The 22,866-nt window shown below is 33.9% G+C and overlaps 2 protein-coding genes across 2 annotated transcripts in view; one reads left to right on the top strand and one right to left on the bottom strand.

Moving 5' to 3' along the window:
- LOC110996992 overlaps window positions 1–13,695 on the top strand; it is a 44,775-nt gene extending 31,080 nt beyond the window's left edge. Inside the window, exons 10-14 of the mRNA XM_045628887.1 lie at window positions 7,013–7,205; window positions 8,648–8,781; window positions 9,075–9,204; window positions 10,170–10,260; window positions 11,558–13,695. Coding sequence (XP_045484843.1) covers window positions 7,013–7,205; window positions 8,648–8,781; window positions 9,075–9,204; window positions 10,170–10,260; window positions 11,558–11,660 — 651 coding nt within the window. The 3' untranslated portion in view covers window positions 11,661–13,695. The remainder of the gene's footprint in view (window positions 1–7,012; window positions 7,206–8,647; window positions 8,782–9,074; window positions 9,205–10,169; window positions 10,261–11,557) is intronic.
- Window positions 13,696–13,969: 274 nt separating this feature from the next.
- LOC110996985 (facilitated trehalose transporter Tret1-like) lies at window positions 13,970–22,549 on the bottom strand. The gene is made up of 7 exons (XM_022264903.2): window positions 22,449–22,549; window positions 20,672–20,901; window positions 20,087–20,410; window positions 19,117–19,249; window positions 18,540–18,763; window positions 15,892–16,086; window positions 13,970–15,318 (listed from the first exon to the last, which is right to left on the bottom strand). The coding sequence occupies exons 1-7, from the start codon at window positions 22,519–22,521 to the stop codon at window positions 15,094–15,096; spliced, it is 1,404 nt and encodes a 467-aa protein (XP_022120595.2). The 5' UTR covers window positions 22,522–22,549; the 3' UTR covers window positions 13,970–15,093.
- Window positions 22,550–22,866: the final 317 nt, after the last annotated feature.

The raw sequence follows: 22,866 nt of genomic DNA, 5'->3' as shown, positions 1-22,866 counted from the left end.
GTTGCGGAAAATTTACACTGGTGTATAAATAACATATCTTTATTTTCTGTTTGAGTAGACTTTCAGTGATAATATAAAAATAGAAGTCGTATTTCAGTATCATTGCCAGGTCAAATAGGTTTGTATTTATCAGAAAGTAGGTCAAACCTTGTGTCGTCTGTGACCGAAACTAATGTACAGCAACACGTGGGTTTAGTGCAAGACATATAAAGCAAAGATTGATCATAAAACGGGTAAGGGACAATAAACTTTTCAGCCTATATAATAAAATTCAATATGCCGTATCGATTCCAAACAACTTTGTACGATTGAGGCATTAACTTTCATAATTATTAAATATGTAATTGACTTTACTGAAATATTTATATATATATATATATATATATATATATATTCTTTATTTATATTATTTGAATTATATGCTTTAGATAAATACGATTGAAAACTTAGATTTATAAAACTTTGATGAAAATTTAAAGCTAATATTACTGTAATGTCCATTTTGTGTATTTAGGCTACAGTCTATACAGTTTACTTTATTATACATATATACATGGTAAAGTGTTAACCTCTTTATTAAAGTTTGCTTAGGTCTTCAGAAACTATCACTTTTACTTATTACATTTTACTTATAAATCCGTACAGTGGTTTTTACATTATATATTATTATAGCCTCTTTATATTCATAATGAATATTATATTAAACAAGTATATCATATGATTAATTATTACATAATATATGCATGCATTAAAAAACATAAAATATTACTATTACTATTATATAATTAATCATTTCAATGCATATAAATTTAAAAGATAAATAAATTTTCTAAATCATACATAATTATGGACACCTTTTAAAGGCCTCCTTCATTTTGCTCCACATCTCTTGATTTGGCGATCCATTTTTTTTCAGCATTCATTTTTCCTTTGGTCTACCTTTTAATCTTTTATTTGTTGTTTGTACCAGTTGAAGAAACTTTTATAACATTATCTTTTTACATCTCATATTTATTTTCTCTTTGTTTTAATCCCAAGAAAAATTCTCAGTGAAATAGCCACAATGCGTGTCTGTTATCTACTCATTTCCAGACACCTTTGTTTTCTCAAACACAATTCTGTACAATAAAATAATCCGTCTAATTAGCAGATAATTGAAAACGTAACGTAAGTAACTATGAAATGCTTTGCTGTTGACAACAGTAATATAACAATTAATTAATTTGTTATTATCATTACTATTTGGTATATTTTAATTTAGTATCAAATACCGAGTTTAAGATTCTAAAACCAATAGAATATAATCAATATCGGTTGTCATTTGTATATTTAAGAATACGTTAATCGTATCGTCATATATTTTTTGGAATTTAAGAAATTGCATATAATATTATATTTAACATATAATAAAACTATTTATTATTAGTAAGCATTTATTGCTGACACCCAATATATTAACACTTATTTGAGTTACAAAACCTAACTTAATCTAATAGATCACACGACTAATTAAGGGTAATTAGCGTATCCTGTGGCACATAGGCTTCTTCTAGTTGCTTCGATTCCTTTCTGATGTTAGGTCTTCTTGTCCAAATTGTGCTTCTAATTCTCTTTATAACGTCTGCCCATCTTTTGCTCTATCTTCCTTTTTTCATTATTATATCGCGTGGTTGCTATGCTGTAAAAAAATCGACCATTTCAACCTGCTATCTCTTGCTATGTGCCCGGTCCAGCGCCATTTTAATTCTCTGATGTTCTTGTAATTTCCTCCGACCTCTACTTTGGTCGTTGATCTTATTTCTACTGCTCATGTTCGATGTCCCAGTGTTACACCCACTATGCTTCTTTCCATCTCTTTGGCATATTCTCAACCTTAAAACATGTTTCTGAGATAAAACAAACACGTATACAAAAGACAAAAACCCTCAGTATTGATTGTTCTTGGAATTCAGATTTTGGGCCTTAGGCGATTTGGTTTTTCCACAGTGTTTAAAACGCACACATAGATAGGTTAAGAGATACGCACCACTATAACTAATTACTAATTACATTTGGAGATATAATTGAAATTAAGGTCAAGATCAGTCTTAGCAAACCATAGCGATTATGAAGTAATGTATTATTCTTATTTCAACCGTGGTGGAAGGTAGTCCATAGCCGTGTTAAAAGTATTATTAGCCGTGTTATAAGTGTTATTATTCAATTTTTAACAATAGTGTTAGCTTTTATAAGTCAAATTTGAAGTAATACAGAATACGTAAAATCAGTGAAGTGAATAATAGTGAATCTAATCAAGCTATGAAGTGCCATGGCTGTAATAACGTATTAAATGTCGATCATTTTTTAAAGTGTAATAATTGCAAACGCAAGTTTTGTTATGAATGCCTTGATGTTGCTGCCGGGTCGACTAAGCAGCTCAGTGCTGAGCAATTGGCATCACTTAATTGTCCTCTGTGTCAGAATGTAACTCGGCGTAAAAACAATGACGATAATACTCCTGTCCGGCGGGGTCGCAATAACCAATCACCAAGCGCCTCCTCATATATAACGACGTGTAAAGAGCCGGAGTGTGATTTTGCTACGAAAACTTCTGCAGGCGCTGACTTTTCTAAGCAGCCGGTTACGTTGGACAGTATTAGCAAACTTATAGACTTGAAACTGTCCCCTGACTCATCGTTTATGCTAAATCTACGGTCCGCGCTTAGAAAGGACTTGAAGGATATGGTGACCGACGAGGTTAGCCGAGCTGTTGAGTTGGTAAAGGCTGACTTCACGACGACAACGGATTTTATCATCTTAGAACAAAATGATTTGAAGTCAAATATTGCAGACAAAGACAATCGAATCAGGGTACTCGAGACTGAACTTACGAAATCTCAAAACACGTTATCAAAACTCCAGAGTCGTTTATTTACAGTTGAAAAGATTTCACGTGACTTAAACCTCGAGATTCACGAGGTACCCGAAAGCAAGACTGAGAATCTGATGGAGTTATTCAAAAAACTCTGTGAGTGTTTAAATGTTGTGGTATCTGAGAGTGATGTTAAAGCATGTCGTCGTGTAGCTAAGATGGACTCAAACTCCAAAAGGCCGCGAAACATACTAGTTACCCTCTCAACGCAGCGTCAGCGTGATACACTCTTGTCTGCGTTGACTCGCTTCAATAAGTCCCACCCTGACACCAAACTATCTACTACCGATATTGGTATTGGCGGCTCGTCGTCGAGCAGGATATACTTGTCTGAACATTTGTCTCCTGAAGCTAAAGAGTTACACCATGCGGCACGTAAATTTTCTACTGACAAGAACTACAGGTTTGTTTGGGTGCGATATGGCCAAATTTATGTTCGTAAGGATGAATCAAGCCCGGCCATTCTAATTAAAAGTCATGATTCCTTCACTAAATTGTCTTAATTGTTATTACTACTACTAATTTGTTTGTTTATCATTGCTTAGTAAGTTACTTGTTCAATTTTTGTTTTTATATACTGAATCACACGTTATTTCCACAATGATTAATATATTTTATCAAAATGTAAACAGAATTCGTAGCAAGTTAACTCAATTTTCTTTAAATCTGTTAAATTCTAACTTCGATATTATATGCTTGACGGAAACGAACTTAAATATGAGTGTTTTCGATGGCGAAGTTGTTGACGCCCGTTACAATCTCTTCAGACGAGATCGTGCGGATTCCTCCAGTGCTAAAACCGAGGGAGGTGGAGTTTTACTCGCCGTCCATAAAAAATACCAGGTCATCCGTCAAGCATCGTGGGATAGTGATATGGAGGATGTCTGGGTTACTCTTATTCCTGAAGCACGTGACACTTCTCGCATAAATTTATGTGTTTGCTATTTGCCTCCTGATATTAGAATTAACAAGCTTGAACTCTTTTATAGCCATTGCCAAAATTTACTTCTTAATCGTTTCCCTTTGGATAATTTCTTATTAATTGGTGATTTTAACACACCTGATTACTCTGATTCGATTAATCCCTCTCTGTCAATTTCCCCTAACCCGAGTAAGAAGCTCCTTCTACTAAATGAATTAATGTCACTGTGTAATCTAAAACAGCATAACTTTATCACAAATGCAAACGCTCGCTTGTTGGATTTGGTGCTTTCTAATATAGATTGTATTAGTGTCAATGAAACACTTGCATTAAGTTTGTTAGATAAAAATCATCCCGCAATTTTGATTACTCTTTCTCCGATTCAGATTTCTAAAGGGCTTCAACGCGCTAACATTAAACGGCTTAATTTTGCTAAATGTAATTTTGTAAACATTAAATCTGAACTCCAGTCTGTGAACTGGTCCGAAATCTTATCGTCCCCTTGTATTGATGAGTGCACCGAAGCTTTTTATGAGCTTTTATTTGAAATAATATCAAGAAATACACCAAGTTGTTGTAGCAAATTCTCATCTTATCCAGTCTGGTACAGCAAATCCTTAATTAAATGTAATAAAGAAAAAAACTTATATCATAAACGGTTTAAGAGGTTTGGGAATCCCCGCGATTACGACGTTTTCTCTTTGCTGAGGGAGAGATGCAAATTTCTTACCAAGATTTGTTACGACAAGTATATCGCATCCATCGAGGACTCGTTGGTCAAGGACATAAAATCATTTTGGAGATTTGTGAATAATCGTAAAGGCCATATTTCAGTGCCTCACACCATGACACTTGAAAATACTTCTGAGACAGACGGTCAGGGGATATGTGACCTTTTTTCGCGATACTTTGGTTCAGTTTTTGACGATAAAACTAATAAAACTATATACACTGACCAATCTGGTGCTGTAAATAACACGTATTTTAATATATTATCTGGCTTTTCTATTACGGTAACAGATATCAAACGTAAAATAGATAGTTTGGATATTAACAAAGGGGCAGGTCCTGACCTTCTGCCTCCTATTTTCATAAAAAGTTGCGGAAAGGAGTTGTCCATTCCATTATGTGTTCTCTTTAATAAATCGTTAACTAGTGGTGTGTTTCCTAAGCGCTGGAAAACTGCCCACATAATACCTATTTATAAAAGTGGTGATAAGTCCAATTGTAAAAACTATAGACCGATAAGTATTTTATCTTGCGCTGCTAAATTATTTGAGTCAGTGATGTATACTCATCTGTTCAGTCATTTTAAGCCTGTTCTTTCAGACAAGCAACATGGTTTTGTTAGAAACAGGTCTACGGTCACTAACCTTCTGGAATACAAAAACTATCTCTGTCAAGTTTTTGCCACAGGTGGCCAAGTTGACTCTGTTTACACTGACTTCTCTAAGGCTTTTGACAAAGTAAATCACCATCTGCTCTGTCATAAGTTAGCGTCACATGGTATCCACGGCAGTTTATATAGATGGATCTGCTCATACCTAGACTCTAGAACTCAGTTGGTTGCGTTAAAGGGCTTCATCTCTGCACCTATCGCAGTTACATCGGGAGTACCTCAGGGTTCCCACTTAGGGCCATTATTCTTCGTAGTTTTTATTAATGACCTTATTCAACAACTGTCCTGCAATTGTCTCTTATATGCAGATGACTTAAAAATATTTACTTCTATTACTAATTTAGATGACTGCTTAACATTACAGCGTGATATCAATACCGTATCACAATGGTGCAAGACGAACTACATGTATTTAAATATAGACAAGTGTTTTGTCATATCGTTTACTAATAAACGAAACAAAATCGTATGGAACTACGTCATAGATGGTCAATTAGTTAACAGATCAGATGTTGCAAAAGACCTAGGTATCCTGTTCGATGACAAGCTTTCATTCCGTGCCCACTATAGTCACATCACGTCTAAAGCAAACCATCTACTGGGTTTTATTCTTAGATCCACAAAAGGTTTTAAAAATCCTCGTAGCACCTTGTACTTATACTTCAGCCTCGTAAGAAGTATATTAGAATACGGTAGTCCTATATGGTCGCCGAATTATAAGGTGCACATTGACGATATTGAACGAATTCAGAGGAAATTTCTCAGAATTTTATGTTATCGTATAAAACCTGGCCGGTCTAACTTAAATTATTGCGATAGACTCCTGAAATTTAAAGTTCAACCATTAGAATCCAGACGCATAGTCTTCGACTTAGTTTACCTTTACAAAATCACCCACTCCATTATAGACTCTCCCGAACTACTAGCTCACATTAGCCTTAACATTAGATTTAGTGCCCGTAGAGCTAACGAAGTCAATTTATTTTCCCTTCAAACTTATAAGAATAACATCTCTTTTTACAACCCTTTGACCAGGATGGCTCGTCAATATAACGAGATGGCAAAGAGCAACCACTTACTTGTGGACATATTCTGTCGCAACATCAATAAATTCATTAGTGTCGTTAAAGACATCCTCCATCGTAGGTTAAGTGCTGACCCTTGTGGTCCTGGTTAACGTTACGTTAAATTGGTGTCGAGGAACTTATTATTATTATTATTATTGTTTTTTTTTTACTATGTTACCTTTGTTAGTTATGAGCCTTTTATTGATGTAACATTAATTTTGCAGTGTGCACATGGTTTTACATTAGAATCCTGTTCATAACTATTAGTTTTAAGTTTATTTTTGTAAAGATTATAATGTGTTTTGTGCACCAAATAAATAAATAAATAAATAAATGGTTCGTGTTCATAATGAATGGGCTTGAATTCAACTGAGTGTAATTATCTGTACTACATTTGGCTTTAGTTAATGGAGTGAAACACTCCAGGGTTAAATGTTAGTAATTAAATATAACATTTAGCACTTGTCACTTAAAATATTTCTGTATACAGACAGGCAAATAGAGATTTCAAATTATATCTAATTTAATTTGACAGTTAAATTAGATATAATTTGAAATCTCTATTTGCCCCGGGCATGTAATTCGAAGATTCTGAATTCTATTCCGAGAGAAATAATTGTGTTTGCCACTAAATGACAAAAATTGTAGTTTCATTTGGGGGATACAATTACAACGCATGAACGCATCATCAGGCGATTGCTCTTTCATTTCAGATGTACCAATACCGACCAATGCTCCAATCATTCCCATTCGGTGGTAGCCCTGATATCGTCCGGTCAATCGCGAGCAAATCCTGGGATATGAGCAACAATTTAAACGCTGTGCCAGCCCTACCGGTCTCATCTGATCTCCGACCGGAGATTGCGAAACGGGGCTACGATCCTATGCTGCAGACGAACGTTATCAGTGAGTTTTACTAGATTTTATAAAGTAATTTCAAGCAGTGTTGAACTTGGGGTTTTTCTCCCTAAATATTATAGATATCAAGATGTCTTGAGGGGTTTAATAAGGTACAATTTTTTGCATTAGGGGGCGTTCAAGTTCACAACGAATTTAGGAGGGAGGTTGTGGTAAAACGTTACGATGCGTGGCGGGGATTGAATTATAATGTTTAAAGAACTTTATTTCTCATTACAAATTTTTTTTTTATTTACATGAGAAACTTAATATTAATATGTATATATACGAGCGAGATACACGTCGCCATTAGCTCAATTTTACTTAACAGTGTTCATTCTAACATTCATCTTTTTGAATTTGTCAAAGACATCAATATTGCGAATTTTAGATGGTAATTTATTAAATAATTGCACACCCTCATACCTCATACTTCTTCAAATAATTTGTACGCGACTTCGGCAAGATAAGCAAACTCGCTCGACGAGTATTGCGTGTAGTTGTGTATTTGATTTTTGAAGTGAAACTTCTTTAGAATCGTTGTGATTTCAAACCGGATGCAACGAAAAAGCGACAGTAAAAAGAGACAGAAACATTAATTCATATGATTTAACGTGGGAGAAAATGAGATAGATAAACTTCTTTCGAATCGTCGTGATTTCAAACCGGATGCAGCGGTAAAGAGAGACAGAAACATCAATTCATCATATGATTTAACGTGGGAGAAAATGAGATAGGAGGCATTATACAGCCTCTATTTACTGCCGCTTTTTTTTTGATCGAATTTCAAACTTTCGTTGTTTTAGTTTTTGTCAAATTAAAGATTTATATTAAACTTATAAATTAAAATGTATAATTAAAATATACTGTTTTTAAAGAACACACACATTTAGATAGTGGAAAATGATTAATTTATATTTGTTTTTGAAGGTTTCACTTCTACCATGTGTGAATTGCACAAATGTTTTTTTATTTTAAATTATGCATTAATCTTAATATTTAACAGTACTTATATAAGACTCATCTGTAAAGTCTGGGAATACATTAACATAAACTTATCAAAGTTTAACATTTCTATTAAGTCGACGTTGAACATAACGTTTCGAAAGTAATTTTTAATCAAAGTTCGCTTTACTCTTGATTGTAATTATTACAGAATTTTATTAGTATTAAAGAATTTTTTAAACCACTATTTGTTCTTTACAATTAATGTACAAAGCGAATTTGTGTACATTATTTTTGTAGCATATTACACTGAAAAATTTATAATAGTAAGTAATCCTGTAGCTCCTCAATGAGGCATAGGAGAGATCTTCATTGCATTGTGAGTCTTCAATCCCAAAATAATAATTGTTTGGGATAACCTCTGTGTAACAAATTAAATACGCCCAAGTTAATTTTTAAGTAAAAACCTTTAGGCAAGAAACAAAAGCATAGTGTTCGTATTACAGGTACGTCTGACTATGACCGCGATGGAACTATTGTGAGTGAAGAAGAATATGAAGAGATGATGGATAAACTCCGAGCTGCTGACACACTCTACACTGAGTACACCCTGGAAGAGATAATCTATCAGCTAGCCAAGGTCAGTTAAGCAATAAGGCCGCCAGTCGGTCTCCTTTTTATTTAATTATTTTAATTGTACTACTCGTATATTTCTTACTTACAGCTAAGTGTTAATAAGTAAACAAACGAAGCAGAGAGAGGGAGAAGCGACAAGAATACCTTCGAGATTGAAAGTTCTTCTTCTTCAGTCCCACTCTTCATTTCTGAAGGTCGTTGGCGCCACACAACTTCGTCCACTCTCTCCTGTCTTCGGCAATATTTTTTTTCCTTCTAATTAATATGAATAAAATAAACATACTACTACTCTTTCAGATGATGTTCTCACAATCGCTATCCCGGGAACCTGCGAGTGCGCGTGCGTCGATGCAAAGATTCATGACCTTCCTCGAACTAGAAGCCGAAAGAGGTCAGCTATCCAGGAACATCGAGAAGAAAGTTCTCGGTAGGTACTCATGTTAAAATATATATTATTGACATTGAACGGGTGCGACTTGTGGTGACTGTCGTACTTTAAATCGTATATGCGGTGATATTAGTTGTTTCTAATATGTATTTGCGTGTTGTTCCCACGAGAATGTATGTGCGTGTTCTTATATGAACATGCCTCCTGCTGATAGAATACAAATCGTTATTTTTTACACATATATATAAACGGTAAAATAGATAAATTATAATAGTTAACTACCTAAAGATGTCATCTGCAACATGGTATAATGATTGCAGCTTATTACAAACATTTTGTATTACAAAAAACTTGGCAATTGAAAAGAGTGGCAGTTTGTTGACAGTTCTTCTCGTCCATTATACGCCCTTGAGAACTGGCAGTAAATGTTATATATAAGCCTAAGTTATTTACGATACCAAGGGCAAGAACAAGTATTTTGCACAGATCCCCGTTGTCCAAGTTGTTGCGCCTGCGGAATGCTATCTCCGACACTATCGACATATTTATATGTTCGCAGGGAATACATAGTAGCGATATTGTGTATATTATATTTTTAATATATTATATTTTATTTTTCTCGACATTAATGGTGTGGTAAACTATTCCATGGTATTGGAATAGTTTGTAAGGATAATATAGATAGATGAATAAAAACAAATAAAAAATATATGTGTTCAATTAAAAATAAAATCGACTTCGAATACTTTCTAATATTTAACTATTTACCTACACTTTATATGACAGAAACTAATAGACCAATCTCGATGAAACTTTTAACAATCTTAGAGAACAATTTCTAATTAGGTTATGTATCTCTAGAAGTTCTAATTTTATTTTCAGTTTCTAAGATATTTGTACTTGCGAAAATTCCCACGGAACTTTCATCAACGTCTAAATCTAGTTAAAATTTTCTATTTGTTGGTTAAAAAATAACAGTTAATTCAACCATGTTACATTTTCAGATGTAATGATCGCAGCCCTCACAGACACAATCGGCGATCACCCGGAACTCTTGCAGTCCAGAGACGGTATCACCGCTAATCCAGCTACAAGGTATACATTCAGTAGTTTTACAAAAAGTATAAAACTATCACTGTACGGTTCCTGGTTCAACGGGGTGCTTTAAATAATAGAGGATTTCAGTTCTATTCTACATTAACCATTCAACAATAGAATATAAGCGAAATAATAAATCGTCTGGTTATACTCTCACGAAATCGCCACGGTTATAAAACTATGTTTTTTTTTTTTATTTAATTTACTATTACATTTTCTATTTCTATTCATTTTCTCTTAACAGTAACTACTAATACGATAGAATTCCAAAATAACTCCACACCAACTATTTTAGATAAAAACATTAAAAAATTAAACTTATATTCCTAAATCTACCTATCCATCCATAACTAACAATACAGCAAGCAACTCTTGTGAACTCGGCCAGTGTAGAAACAAATAGGTCCACCTCAATAGAAACTCTGTTGACTATCCGTATGGCCCGCGTGAGTGGCGCTTTGCTAACTAAGAAAGCCTGTGGTCATAATGTAGCTCTTTCAATCTTGCGCCGACATGAACTACAATAGATTCGGTATCGGTATTTCTTTTATTATTTATGTATGTGTGTTGGTCGACTCACTTAAGCATGCGAAGTCTTTGAAGAATTCTCTGAAGTCTTGGTTTTCTGAGGTATTGTCCCGATGTGCGCATCTAACACATGTTCATACGCTGAAGAAAAATATCGTGAGCTGTGTTAGGCACAGAAGGCTGATCAAGTAGATCTTAAGAAAATGATCGCGAAACAGAAATTTTAATCTGACCAAGTTTTGTAGCGTCGCTCTTTCAAGTGAAACTTCTTTAGGCGCATGAGGGAAAATTTTTTACGGGTGAAACGTCACGATGATGTGCAGCGTTTTTATATTAGAAAAGGGACAGAGCGATCATGACTGATTGAGATAGAATGACCTTTCTCATTCAGATCGAGAAAAGATACACGCTATTGGTTGATGTATTTGTTTAGTAATTACATATTAGAACTTTAGATGGCAATTCTGTCTTATAAAGTTTTGAACAGTAAACGCAGATTTTTTTATTTATATTATCATTAGCACGTATAAAGTGTATAAAGAAGTAGTGTAGTGTAGTGTGAATATAGATATACAAATGCATGGAGTGATCATATACTGGTACAATACAATAAGGCTTTTACCTTAGTAATAATTAATTTACGAAGAAGTTTCACTTCAGACTTGTGTACTTTTTACGCACGCACTTTTTTATTTATGGTTTATTGTTGTTTATTACTATTGGGAGTGAGAAACAATTATATTTCATATTTTAATTAATATTACAGAATGATGCGACAATTTGGCGAAAGCACTCCATCCACGGCCATGAATCGGGCCATTCTTTCGGCCTACAAACACGAGCTACTTAAGGGACCACCCCATCATTAAGCTTCACAACTTCTTGCCGCTCAAATACTCCTATTTCGGACCAATGTTTTGTTCAATCCATTAATTTATATTCGTGTTAATTCTGATGTATTATTAGAACATCCAATTTAGGTTGTACCGCAAACATGTAACGCAAATCCATATCGTTTTATAAATAAAAAATCAAATTGATTTATAACTTTGTATAAGTCTTTAAATTGTAAATGTTTTAATAATTTAGCTCACCTAAAGTAAAATAACAATTGTATGATTATTGACACTTTTTTTTATATTATGCGTCAGATTTAACACTAATCCACAGTACAACAGCATTTTCTTTGCTTTAATTCTTACACGGTTATACTTAAAATAATAATTGGCTTCCATTTGGACATGAACAAAAAATTAATTAGAATATTTTTTTCCGAAAAAATATAACCAAATTATATTTAGATTATAGAGTTCTGTCCTGCTTTGAATCGAAGCAGCGGAAGTATATATTTAAATAATAATGGGACTCTATAATAAACCAAACTGTACTAAATATTATTTATTACAGAGATTTATTTTTAAAACAAATAATAGCGCCCTCTATTGGCAAACTATAAGATTGAGGATTCTTGAAACTTTTATAAATATTTAGCTATACTGTTGTATTATATTCCCTCGCTCAAGCTTCTATTTACATTAGCCTTTCATATATAACATATATTGTACCTGAAAAGAATCCCACAGAGCATTCATAACAATACGTGGTGACATATTCTAATAACTATTTACGCAAACATTTCTTGTATATGTCATAGTAGATAAATTGTACGATGTTTGTAGGAATATCTCAATATCTAGATATTAATTCTAATCGCTATATCTCTTTGATAACATCAAAATATCACTTAATAATCGTGTTTAGAATATTACTATTTATTAGTGAATAAACTAAACTCTTCAATAATATAAATTATAGCTAAGGTCTATATGATTTTAGAAATTTAAAACGCCTGGTCATTTTGTGAACACTATTAGTCTAGCGAACGTTTGGTGGTGATTGATCAAAAGCATCTCTAGTCCAACATAATCACGACACAACATTTTCAAACTTCGTCTAGAAGCACACCGGAGTTTCATGTCTTTATTTTTAACATCCCCAAATTCCGTATTACACGGCGTTTCTTGAAAACAATAGAATTTCTTGTAGAATTTCTATTGTTTTCAAGAAACAACAGTAGAACTTCTTGCCCCTTTAATCATTGTTAAACATAGGTTCATTCAAGCGGCGGCAAAATAGGCCTGAACAGGCGTGCCCTTCCATAGGCCGCAACTCACAACATCAGATGTGAGTGTGGCTAACGTCTGTTTGTATAAAAAACTTCAAACGTTTTCAGTAATATTTATTGCAATATCAACACATATTGATATTTGTGTATTATACAACAATACGTTAATTTTCTTCGATTTGCCTAATTACAATCAAACGGTTTTTTGACGTTTTCAAATCACCCCGGCTTTTTTGGTTGTTCCAAAATAATGTTTTTTTTATATACAATTAATATGCACTCAATAAATATTTATACAAGTATTAATTTACGTAGCGGTAAAAAAACTAATGGCGAAGAGTTTTTTCATTGTTTTCTTTGTAACGTTAATTACTAATTTACTATTAATTATTTTGGTATCAGTCTCTTCATATCAGAAAATATCCTGTATTAAATTGATAGATTAACCTTCTTGTACGTACTTTGCCGGGCACCGCTGTCTTTATGTAAATAATCAATCTGAGTTTTGAAAGAATTTTAATTTGAGACGCGTTTAGCATAAATCCAGTCAAAAGCTTAAGTCACAGATAATTCAGTCGTTATTAAGTCAAAAATCGTATGTAGCCAAGTCCTATACTAACGATAATTTAATGGACATTTTGTTTTATAAACGATAGTATGCAAATATCCATTTCAGAATGTCAAGATCAGACATGTTAAGACTTGTAAATTGTAATTTGATATAAGCTGCATTAGTGATCTGCAAAATTTAATATATTTGTAATATTCTTTGAATTGTATTATGGATTTAATAAAAAAGATTCGATGTCATTTGCGTTTTATTTATAAATCTTAGAAAAATTTAATCGTTTCTAGGTTCAGTCAAGAGTACTATATAATTTTAACTGTTCAAGGCAGTCAATATTTTTCTAGCATGGGGTCAATACACATAAGGCTCAGTACTACAACTAAATTATTATTAAATTAAATTAATTACTCAATTACTAGTATACTCATACTATACAATAATTTTATTTAAAAATTATATAGTACCTACCTATTTACTTTCTACTAAAATAAACATACATTTTCTATTTACTGTAACACTAGAGACTAAATAATATACTCAGTATGTAATAAGTCATAGTCGAACGCAATTTAAACCAAGACCCTTCCACCCTCAAATACAGATAACCATAACTAATCAATCACAATTTACACATTCACAAACGTAAAGATTTACTGAAAGATAAATCAAATACTTCTAAATTCACATGCTAAGTCTAAAAAGGGGGGTAAACCGAGAAGATCCAGCAATAAGCTCCGACAGGCTGTTAAACCAAAAGTCTATTAACAAAATGTTTGTAAGAAGCTGCTACGTTACATACTGTGGATTAGGCCGTGTTAAGCCGGGTCCACATTTGTAGCATGTTGACGTATCACGATCAGTCGAATCGTATCTACTATTTGTATCATAAATAGGGACGCTCATTTTGTCCATGTCGTAGTAGTTGTTAGTCGCAGTGAAAAAGGAACAAGATCAGCTGGGATAACGAAAGTGTTATAAAACTTATCAAGTTGTGAAATACTACTATTGTCTTTTATTTAAATAATTATAAGCCTACAGCATTATAAGTTTGAGCAGTGGCGTAGCAAAGGGGGGCGACGGGGGCGGTCCGCACCGGGTGTCACCTTTTTAAGAATAATGATGATGAATAATAACAATAAAAAATTGGTAGTATAAAAATTTCTTGAATTCAGTAGAATTCGGTTATTCTCGCAAAAGAGCCTGACGCTGTCGTTGGATGACCCGTCCGATATTCGTGATCTTTTTTATAAATGATCCATGGCCTTTATCATATAAAATTTATTGCTTTTTACTATCGATGGGGTGATACCACCAATTTCCGCACTGGGTGCCACCCAATGTAGCTATGCCATTGGATATGAGTACAACATGAATAGCATAAATATTTTAGGTAGGTATTTTACCAAATTAAAAAAAGATATTGGTATGACTTTTACTGTATTATCAAATAATGTAATACGTGTCGTCACAGCCGTACAAACATCGGTTCTTATGATAGCCAGAGATATGACAATTATGGCAAATCACTCCTCTAGGGTTTAGGACACCCCCTCCAGTTGGTATAAAAATACCTAATGCATATGATATCAAATTTTTTAATTTTCTTAATTCATTTCATTCGTCGTTCGATCTGCGTTCTAATTTCTTCAACTGTCCTCCCCTTCGTTTCCGGCAGAAGTAATGAGAATAATATTCCAAAAACATTGCATATCCCAAATATCATCAACGTTGCTGGCAGGCCGAGATAAGTTTTCATAGGGATATACGAAATAAGATGAACTGAGTTCATCAGCCCAAGGAACATAGCTAACATGCCCATTAATTTTGCACGTACCTATAAAATTTTAAAACATTACTTAAATATAAACGTTCTTATCAAATAGTTGATTATTTTTACATTCATAAATTTAATTAATAACATATAGAAATACACAAAACATTTATCTTTCTTTTTCATTTTCATAACGTTTAAATATGGTTTTAAAAAGCATCAAATTGTGATTCTTGATTCGCTAGGAGAAAACAACATAGTAGTACCAATTAAACATGCGGGAAGGGATATGGATGGTTATTTAAAAAATATCAAAAAAATATTCTCGGCCAAGTACTTAACGCTAACCAAATGCTACATGCATTACTACACGCGAAATATGCGCAAGAATTCGATGGTGTTGACCGGATATTTTTTTTCTTTTTTTTTCTAAGCACGCAATCCTTAATACGACCGATATATCTGACAAATCGACGGATTTCTGCATTCGACATGTTAGGTAACTGGGCACTAACTACTTTATAAAGAATAAAAATAATCTAATAAACGCTTGCAATGTAAGGGTGACTCCCATGTAGGGCTGCAATGCTGAATATCATCTGTCAAACTTATAGTATTACTATTATATTAACTTACTCTAAAATGCAATAATTCTGTAGCAACTATGAATGGCAACGGGCGAATGGTGGCTGCGTACATAGCAACGATCGTGACCATGCATCCAATAGGCAGCCATCGAGGTGTAGCATAGCCATAGTCTTGTAGGAGAATAAATGTAGCCAGTATTGTGAATGTTAGCGCTGATATTAAGTAACCACTCGCTTGTAAGGTCTGAAAATGCACAAGAAATTTTACCTTTACAAATGTTCAGAAAATTTTAAGGAAAATATTACTGATGTTTTCCTATCCATACCTAGGTAACACTGAAAATGTTTAGAAAATGAAAACGGCTTACTGTCGTTAAACCAATTGTAACCAATTGTAATCGCAGCCTATCATAGCTTTGTTGTTGAGTAAGGTAGGGGAGCCCACGATGCTAAATGGGGATTTACTCGAGCGTCGTGGAGACCTATTGGGTTGCAAAGCTTAGATGATAAGAAGAAAAAAATGTTGTATGATATATACCTTTTCATCGGTGGGGAAAGCGGCTATAGATGTTTAAATATGTAAAAAAAAACTGTTACATGGACATACTCGAGCGCGTCAGATATTGATAGCATCAATGTCCTACGTATTTTTAATAATGTACGTATGTTAATCTGATCATTTGCATGATGGGGGTGGTTGTACGTAAGGGTTAAAAATGAAAAAAAAAATTTAATCGAGCGCGTCAGGTTTTCTAAGGGGTGCAAAAAAAAAGCTCTCATTCAATAATCTGACGATTTCGATCTGACGCAAACTCGCAGCCATTATTATAATGTGCAAAAAAATTCGCCATTTTGAAATACTCGAGCGCGTCAGATTAAGATATATATGGTTCAGATTTACATTCTAAACGTACTGTCTCATAATCTGACGATTATCTAGAGGGATTTGCCTGATCTGACAAAAAAAATATTAGAAAAACGGTTCACCCTAAAGGCCATCCCTGCAATTCCATTCCTGGGCGCTTAAAATTGTACTTATGAGCTCGCTGAGTTCAAAGAAATAATATTTCTATGCGTTTGAGTTCTCCCAGCTCGAAAGTCTGATAGAAGTTTCATAGAACACTATTTTTGAAATTTTCAAACCCCAATAACTTTTGAATGGATCAAGCAATTTTCCCGCGGTTGACGGCGATCGACGCATTTTTTAAGCTCTAATTATTTAATTTCATCAAAAACGATAATCCGATATGAAATGTCGAAGTTATGTGATAGAAACACTTTTTTCGGTTTTTTTCGTTCACGATATCTCTCGAACGAATCAACCGATTTTGACCAGTTTGGTGGTGATCGACGTCGTTTTTCAAGCTTAAAGATGGATTAGTTTTTTGAGTTTTTTTAGGTTGATGGATAAAGCCGTTTAAAAGTTATTGCAAAAAAACACTTTCAAAAAAACAAATTGTTATTTTTTTAGATTTTTCAAAATTTCTCAAAATCTATCGGTCCGAATCGGTTCAAATTCACATGAAATCTAATTTTGAGGGAAACGCGGAGAAGGAAATGTAGGCATCACGCAGCTGCACGCGTTTATCGCACGAACTTTATCGACGAAATTTTGTTATTTCGGCTTGCGGAAATCGTCAGATTATATATTTTTCAATATTCTTGAATTATTTCATTCAAAATAAAAAAAAAATTAGCTACGCTCGAGAATGTCAAGATGACGTTTTTTTTTACAACTTTGCTGCCCTCCCCTCTCTTTACGTCACTCTCAAATTGTCAGATTAGTGGAATATACACTTTTTAGGATGTGATTAACTCACACTACCTTAATCTGACGCGCTCGAGAATGTCTGATGATCAATTTTTTTTTACTAATCTGATCCTGTATCCTTCACGGGCGGCCTTATATATGGGCCTCATATTTGGTGGAGGTACTTAACCGGGTACAAGGTATCCCCCTGTATATTAATCTGCCGCGCTTGAGTAAATCCCGAAATCCCCTCTTGGGCTCCCCTACTATAATAAATGATTAACAAGAATGTAACAAGAATTTTAGATTTGCCGCCAATTCACAAAAACAAATGACAAATGAATGCAATATACTACATTAGGTTACCAAAGAGTTCTAAAATTAAAATTCAAAAAAGTTTTCATTAGCAATGTTTCTAACTGGCCAGTTCTAAACATTTTCATTCAAACCCACGTATAAGGCAATTCTGAAGTCTCTATTCAAGAACTCTATATATAGCCCAATGGAAAGAATATCCCTGTAACTCCAGTGAGGAGGCCAACGGGCTGAATGCTCATCTGATGTTGAGTGATACCACCCATGGACACTCACATTGCCAGAGGCCCTTTTAGAATTGGTACGCTCTTTTTATGTAGAGCGCACAGTTGCCCCCGCCAGAATACGAAAGGCAGCCTGTCAGTCCACCATCGAGTGCTGAGCGTCCCAGTGGAGGACGGGAGGGGGCATTCTCCTTCACCCTATAATATAACAGTTACTAACTCATATTTTTAAAATTGCATGATATTATTATTATATTTTTTGGCTCGGAATTCGAATACTGATGTTTACTCGAATATAGACTAGACCTATGCAACTGTGTACTAGATTATATTTCAAGTTTAAAAGAATCTTCATAAAAGGCAACAAAAACATATTTTTTAATTAAGATAAAGTTGTATTATAGTTACCCGTCTACCGAATTTCTCAGCAATAAATGTCAACAATAACGACGCTATAATCATTACGATTGGCAAACTGACTGTTTCTAATTCCGGATTGATCGATAGCTTGGTTTCCATCGAGGCCAAAATAACAGATGCATACGTTATTATGGCGAAGGCACCGCTCAACGCTTGTGTCGTGAATAACATAACTAGCAGAATAAAACCACGACGAAGTAGTTTGTCATTCACTGAAACATCACAACTTTATCATAAGAGATGTTTTCCTGCACCCTATGAGTCGATTTCAAACGTGGGCATAGAAAAATTAAACGTTGCACGACTACGGTTCGAACTACCTTGAGGTTCAGAGTAGCGCGGCTAGCTTGTAGACTAGCACTGACTGTAAGCCCGAGAAGCTATAGTTAAAGTTCTCTATGCCTACACACTTTGTCTTCTTTGCCAATGAATAGGGATATCCAGCCAAATTTAATGTCTTAAAATAAGTGATACATGTATCTTATATACCAAAATAAACTTTTTTTTTGTTATAGATCGCTATTTACATAAAAGAAAAAGTTGAAATATATAGAAACAGACTTACGTATAGAAGTAATTCCAATTTTGGGTAAAGACTTAAATTCATCCTCTTGTTGTTGCATATATTGCACTGCTTTTCCCACTCTCTCGTCATTAACCTTCAAGCCTCTTAAGAAGGCAACAGTTTTATAGGCTTGCTAACAAATAAAAAGATAAAAATTAATAAGAGAGTTACAAAATTGATTCCCAATGTCACGCGTAATAAGAGCACGGGTAAAACAGCTAGCAATAAACAATAATATTACTTGAATTTAATTCTTGGTTTATAAGTATGTTGCCGCCAAATATCTTATTTAGCCATTTAATTAACAGCCTAGCCAACCTAAAGCGTTTAACTAGCAGCCTGAAATATATTCAGCCGTAGCTTTTGTTACAACATTGAATAAACTTGCTGGCTAATGCTTAGGTCATTCGTACGATAGAGTCATTATGTGATTGAAATAAAAAAGATGAAACATGACAAAAAAGTCTTTTAAAATTAAATTGTTTGAGTCATATTCACATTATTATTGTCACTACATTCTTCCATTGTACTTTTTGTTTTTCATGTTACTAACTTTGGAAAATACCACCAAAGTTTTGGTTTGCGGCGGCCAAATGGACAGTTTTAGTGTTTTGTTTTGGGTTTAAGAGTGGCAGAAAGTGGAATTAAATTTTAATTAACAGTCAACAGGCTAGACAAGTAATGTAACGTCATCGATCAAAGTCATTTGCCTAGCTATTTGGTCAACTGGCTGAACATGTTTTAGGCAGCTAGTTAAACGGCTAGGCTATTAATTGAACGGCTTATTATACAGGGTTTATATAGGGTTACCGTTATAAGTGGCAGACAAATGTATCAGCTTGTAGTAGTAAGAGTATTAGAGTACTTTAAACTAAACATTTTGTAAAAAATAAATGATTATGAGGGACAATATCGATCATCACAACTATTGTACAATAACATTATATTCTAATTATAATAAAATACTTACAGATATCTTCATTTTCTTCACAAGGTAAGCCGGAGATTCAGGTGCCTTTATCATTAGCAATAACATCGCAATCGTAATAGGTAGAAAAAAACACAATATATAAAAATAATCAAACAATGCACCAATCAAATAAATTACAAAAAAACCGATATTTTGTGAAAGCATTGTTAATGATCCAAGGGATCCCGTTATATGTTCCTCACTAATTTCTCTAATATATACGGGTATAATCGAGAAGAAGCCTGCAGCAGTGAAGCTACACAATACTCTGGAGAACGTAACTGAAACTATTGTAGGACGAGCAAGCCTTAATATGATCGACACCTAAAACAAAAAATCTATACTTAACTAATATTACAAAGAGGTAAGGAACTATTCGGAAAAAAATCAACTACATAGATGGACTTCAAAAAATATTTTACCATGACTAAATTATTTTTCAAAACAATTAAAAAGTAAATTTCTAGCCGAGACAGGCTATTAATTGCAACTAATTATATATCTTGAAGTATAACATAAGAATCTCCCACGTATCTAAATGAAATTAGCAACTTACTGACGTAAGTTAACTTCTAAAAAACTTACTATTTCAGGCAAAATTATTACGATGATAGATAGTTTCCTCCCAAAATTGTCAGCTAAGTATGTGCAAATGGGCACAAGAAATGCTCCACAAAACGGAATTATGGTTGCCCACCATGACACAATCATATCCGAGACTGGAGTTCCTAAGGGAGAATTTTCTGACTGCAACTCTTCTATTAAGGGCGATAACCAGCCAGTTTCCATACCGTATATTATAAAACCAAGGCTCACTGGAATAGTAAGATGATATGTAAGATTATGTAAGATTCATTTTACAAGGTACCAAGGTAATACTGAAATGTTTAGAAAATGAAAATTTAGCTTAATATAGAAAGTTGCCAATACTTTTTTTGTGTTTGAAGTAATCTCCGTTCCTCTCTACACATTGTCGCATTCGATGGAACCACTGAGAAAAGCCCATTCTTCCTATGGCATTTTCGTACGATTTGACCTCATCTTCAGAGCTCGTAAAGCGAATATCTCGAATTTGATCTTTAGTTCTTGGTAATAAATGAAGTTATATATATAATGTTGAGGCGCCAAGTCAGAACTGTAAGGTGGATGACTTATTATCTCGACACCTGCCATAGTCAACTCTTCAACAGTCCGTTTTGCGGAGGGCGCTGAAGCATTGTCGTGGTGAAGGAGGATCCTGCTTCGAAGGCGCAGCTGTCGAATATTTTTTAAAACAACAGGCAAACAGCGATTGACATATCAGCTTGCAGTAACTGTCCTTCCATCTTCTAGCACAACTGTCGCGAAATGATTTTTCCGATCACATCATTTCGGGTTCGTATCAATATGTCCAGCTTTCATCTCGTGTGACGAGGTTAAATACGGCTTTTGAGTCACCGCCGTTGAACTTATACAACATTTGGCAGCACCAGTCCATACAGAGGTGTTTTTGGTTGTCGGTTAAAATATGGGGAATCCATCTGGTACAAACCTTCCCGACGCCTAAATGTTCGTGTTATATTTTTTGAACTTGACTCTCTACCAATGCCTAGGCTTGCCCGTATTTGCTGATGACCTATCAGTCACTCTCTTATCTTCCTCTATCAGGCGTCGCACAGTACTGATGTTATCTTCAGTAATCACTGTTAAAGGACATCCCTGACACGGATCATCATTAAGAAGCTATTACCACGCTTACACCAGTTCTAAATAGTGGCACGAGATGGGTCTTCATTACGAAATACTAATCGCAGCCTGTCATAGCTTTGGTGTTGAGTAAGCCCTCAACAAAAGTCATAATAAATCATTGACCAAAAATGTTCTCGCGTTAGGTTCATTTTCACGTGTAAGAAGAGTTTTAGATTTGCTGACGGTACACACATTTACAAAATCAAATGCAATTGAATGCAATATACTACATTAGGTTACCAAAGAGTTCTAAAATTGAAATTCAAAAAGTTTTAATTATCAAGGTTAGCAACTAGCAACTGGCCAGTTCTAAACATTTTCAGGGTTACCCACGTATATTAATAAGTTATTTTTGCAAGGATATATAATTTTTTTTACACCAATGTGAAAATGTTTTCCATAATTTACTTTTCGAATAATCAATTATATTATAGTTATAACTAACATAACTGAAAATGAAATTAGAATATTAGTTATGTTCTAGTAATTATAATTACTAGAACATAACTAATATTCTAATTTTTTTGTCTGTATTTAATAATTATAAAAAAAAATATATTCGAATTGTAAAACCATTTGTACACATTGAATGCGCATGTATTAAACTTTATATAAACATGAAAATTATAATTACCAATACACGAATATGTCCACTGCCATCGTGTGTGTCCAGTATCTTGTAAATTATATTCCGAGCTCACTACCATCTTTGCAACTGTATTTCTCAATAATAACACATAGTATTTAAAAACACGCGTAACACTATTACGACTCACATTAAAAATTTCAAATTTACCCATTATAATTAAAAACGTTATCTTTTTGGGTTCCGCTTTAAAATTATTTAAATTCATTATATCTTAAAAAGACACTATATACTCACTAAAATCAGTGCTCATGAGATGCCAAGGACTGATTTTTGGACGTCCTGTAGGTTCGTTTCGAAAAACAATAACATCGGAATATAATTCCTGAGAAATTAAAATAATAATGAAGTATCGAGAAAAATGGCTGAAATAGACATAAATAGTAGAATGGCAACCACGTGATGA

This window comes from Pieris rapae, chromosome 7 (assembly GCF_905147795.1).
Source record: "Pieris rapae chromosome 7, ilPieRapa1.1, whole genome shotgun sequence".
NCBI classification, from domain to species: Eukaryota; Metazoa; Arthropoda; class Insecta; order Lepidoptera; family Pieridae; genus Pieris; species Pieris rapae.
This window is presented reverse-complemented; position numbering and strand designations above follow the sequence as displayed.